The 3753-nt window shown below is 68.4% G+C and overlaps 1 protein-coding gene across 1 annotated transcript in view; it reads right to left on the bottom strand.

Moving 5' to 3' along the window:
• PPFIA1 (protein tyrosine phosphatase, receptor type, f polypeptide (PTPRF), interacting protein (liprin), alpha 1) overlaps nt 1-3753 on the bottom strand; it is a 42505-nt gene that overhangs the window by 18891 nt on the left and 19861 nt on the right. The window contains 2 exon segments of the mRNA XM_012734322.1: nt 1375-1696; nt 3455-3590. Of these exon segments, the coding sequence (XP_012589776.1) occupies nt 1375-1696; nt 3455-3590 (458 nt within the window).

Raw genomic sequence — 3753 nt, 5'->3', positions numbered from 1 at the left:
GCTCCCCAGCACGGGCCCCGGGCGCCGCTCACACCCGCTGCACGGACGCCGTCAGCGCTCGCGACCAAGCCCTGCTCCAGGGCACAGCGCCGACGGCGGGTCTTTTCGCAAACGGCAACCAGGAACTCTGCGTGATCAGAGATAACCGACTGACAAAGCAATTAGGAATTTCTAGACACTTAGTTCTCCACAGGAGCGTCTTTCTTTCAAGGCGACTGGAACAAGAGGACGGGAGGAGCCGCCGGGCGGGCGGCGCCATGGCCGGTGGCCTGCGGCCGAGGGCGCGTCAGGGCGGTCTGAACGCCTGGCTGCACGCAGCCCCCGCGGCGGAGGCGGCCGCCCTTCCAGTTCGAGCTCTGCCGGCATATTCCGTCCTAACTGAAACAGTCTCACGGGTGGGGCCGCCAGCCCCTGCGCTCCAAGCAGAAAGAGCACGCGAGGGTGCACCCCTGCAGGAGACGCTGCGTGGGGCGCCGGGCGCAGGCGCGGGGAGGTCAAGGTGCACACTTCCAGTTACCCAACAAGTCCGTCCCGGAACGTCACGCAGGTGGGCACGGTAATTCAAAGCCCACCACGTCGTAACAAAACATCGCGCACATAAAAGCTGAAAAACACAACGCTTTCACCGCCCGCCGAAGGGGAAAAGGCCCCCCGGCTCTCGGGACCGCCCCACGGCCTGACCCGGGGCCACGCTGCCCACTTCGCCCTCGCGCTCTGGGCCAGAGGGACATGGCGCTCAGGGGCAGGCCGCGACCCGCGGGGGGCTGCGGACAGGTGTGCGGCTGCAGCAGCCTGGACCACGTCCGAGGCCCCCGGGCCTCAGCGCGTGTCGCATGGCCACAGCCTCCTCTGACGGCCGCCCGGTGTCTGACAGAGCTGTGCCTCACGTCGCGGTGACAATGACAGCACGGGGAAGTGGGGCTTGCCTCAGCTGCTCGCTTCCCGATGCCCGGTGCCACGCCCGAAAGGGGTGGCAGGGAGCACGCGGAACCCCCAGAGCAGCGCCGGGCCTTGGGGTTCAGCATTCAGGGGGCCGCCCAGGCTGGGGGCCGAGGAGCGCTGCCCCTCTCGCACCCAGTGACGTGCCACAGCCCTGCCTGTCGGTGCAGGGTCCCAACAGGAACCCGGGCTCCGCAGCCGGACCCCGCCCCCACGGCCACAGCCGAACCTGCACCACAGCCCCCCGGCCTCCGCTCAGCTCCCCGCGCCCGCCGTGTCTGGACGCCCAGCAGGCACCAGAGAGCGTCATGAGGCGCTGCGCCCCTTCAGTGCTCTCCAGCGGGGTCAGCAGCTCTGGGGTGAGCAGACCTTCCCAAAGGCAGCGACGGCCCAATGAGAGGACAGCCGGGTCACCGAGGGGCCACCGCGACGCACCGGCCTTGCGGTCGGGCCAAGGCTGAGGGAAGCTGACTCGGGGCCTGTGAGCACCCCAGCACCGCCAGGCTCCTGGGGGAGGGCGCCGCTCCGGGTACCTGATCTCCTTGTTGATGGCGTCCAGCTGCTCCTGGAGCATCATGGCGAGCGTCTGGGCGTCGGCCTGCCCGCTGGGCGACAGCAGACCCGCCGAGCTGAAGAGCGCATCCCTGTCCTCGTCACCATCAGACAGGTCAGCGTCGCTCTCGAAGGCCTGAGCCACATTGGCCAGGACGCTGGCTTGCTGGGCGCGCTCCCAGTCCTGTTCGTTCAGCGTCTGCACCTACAAGGACGTGGGGCTCAGCCACGGCGGGAGCAGCGGCCGCCAGAGCCACGTCGAGCAACTTACTGGAGACCTGACCCGCCCGGACTAGCTTCCAGGAGAGCTGGCTACGCGCACAACCTGCCGCCGCCGTGAGGCAATGCCAAGAGCCGGCGCCGTGCGCTCCCCGGCCAGCTGCCGCCCTACTGACTCCACAGGGAGGCGTGTCTGTGACCCTCCTGACAGCGGGGCCTGAAACCCGCTGGCTGGCGCCTCCCCAGCCCCTGCCAGGCGGCCTCCCTGCTGCCCAGACCCCGCGCTGCGCACACGCCCCTGCGGGCGCCCGCTGTCACCCCCCTTTTGTCTGCTACCGAGACACGCCCGCCAGTCTCCCCGCCTCCCTTTGCAAAATGGCCAGGAGGAAGCCGCAGCAGCCAGCCCCGTCTGGAGGGTGGAAGTCGCTCACCCCACAGCCAACGGCCTCACCTGCACCCCACTTGCGGAGTGGTGTTCAGCGCCTCCCTCTGGCAGAGCCTGCCGCGGCCCACGAAGCTCCCCTTTCTGACCCTCCCCTCCCCTCGCCCAGCCACCTGTGGCAGGGCCTGCCCGAGTGTCCTGCTCACCTGGCTCCCACCCCACTGGGCTCTCCTCGGTCTCCCTGCGCTGCTCCTGGGTTCCAGGCCGACACCCACGTTCCCCGGGGCCTGGCCTGTGGGCCACTGGCGGCCTCCCAGGCTGCCGTCCTCCCCAGGGACAGGTGCCGCCTGGTGCCCTCGGCCCGCCCAGCTCCGTCGTCCAGCACGCCCTGCTGGCACAAGTGCTCCTCTGTCCCCCAAGTCTCGGCTGGAACATCACCCTCCTGGTGACACCTCCCGAGTCATCCTGTTTCAGATGACCTCCCCTTCTTATTCAATAGCTCAGGGCACCCCAACTCCCTTTCCCACTCAGGCACAGACTAGGGTAGGGCAGAAGTGCGCCCGGGAGGCTGGTCCCCTCGCACCCCCACGCCTGAGCGTGGGCAGGTGGGGTAACCCACGCCAATGAGCAGAATGAGGGGCTGTGGGTTTCCTCCCCCTCGAGACGGCTCAGTTTCGGGGAGCTGGTGCCCCACTGTGACGTGCGGCCCCGAGTCTGCAGGGTGAGCGGGGGGCCGCCCCTCTGCAGGAGGTGCCGAGACCACAGCCCACCAGGCCCGTGGCAGCGGCAGACCGGGAGGGGGCACGCGCGCCCACGTTCGCCGCGATACACCCCAGGGCCGGCTCCAGCTGCCTGCGCCTCCCCGGTGCCCGCAGGGTACGGCTGCACCCTGTCCAGGCACAGCAGAGCCGGGCCCGGGACCACGCCTGGCACCAGTAAATACGAGGACGTAGACGTATGAGCAAATGCACACCTGACAAGCCACAATTTACCAGAATCTTTGGTCTTAAGAAAAAAAAACTCAGAGGACCTCACAGGCGGCCAACGAGGACGCTGCTGTCCCCGCAGCGGCCTGGGTTTGATCCCGGCCCCTCACAAAGCACAGCAGACCCCTCCTGTCCCCCTCTACTCCTCTCAACAGTGTGTCTCAGTGGATCCACCTGCCCTGCTCCCCAGTCTCCGGTGAGTCCTCTTACCCCCACACCTCTGGCCTGCACCTCCCCCGCCCCAAGTTCTATGCAAAAAAGTGTGTAACTTTGAAAAGAAACCCTCAGCCAGAGTAAAGAAGAACGGGGGTTGGGGGGCGAGGAAGTGAGCGAGCCCCGTCCCGTCTTGGGACGGCAGGGGAGAGGACGGCCTTGCCTTGGAGGGCTCATCGCGCAGAGCGGCCAGCCGGCCCTTCTGGGGACGCCGCAACACCGCGCTGCTGCCGTAGGGGTCTGCGGGGCCGTCTGCCACCGGGAGCCTGAAGTCGGGGACGCTGCCCACGTGGGGCCTGCTGGAATGGGAAGGAGGAGGTCACGGTCAGAAGTGAGCCGGTCACCCGGCTGGGACCGGAGACTAGGCAGCTTCCAGAAAAGGTCTCCCGGGGGACGCCTCGCGGGCCAGGGCAGCGCCCAGTCCCCCGGCCCTGCTGGGCGGAAGCGGCCTGCACCCCGGGA

The sequence above is a fragment of the Condylura cristata genome, unplaced genomic scaffold, assembly GCF_000260355.1.
Source record: "Condylura cristata isolate star-nosed mole 26May11 unplaced genomic scaffold, ConCri1.0 scaffold00054, whole genome shotgun sequence".
Taxonomy (NCBI): Eukaryota; Metazoa; Chordata; class Mammalia; order Eulipotyphla; family Talpidae; genus Condylura; species Condylura cristata.
The sequence above is the reverse complement of the archived record's forward strand: the minus strand, read 5'-3'. Positions and strand labels throughout refer to the sequence as shown.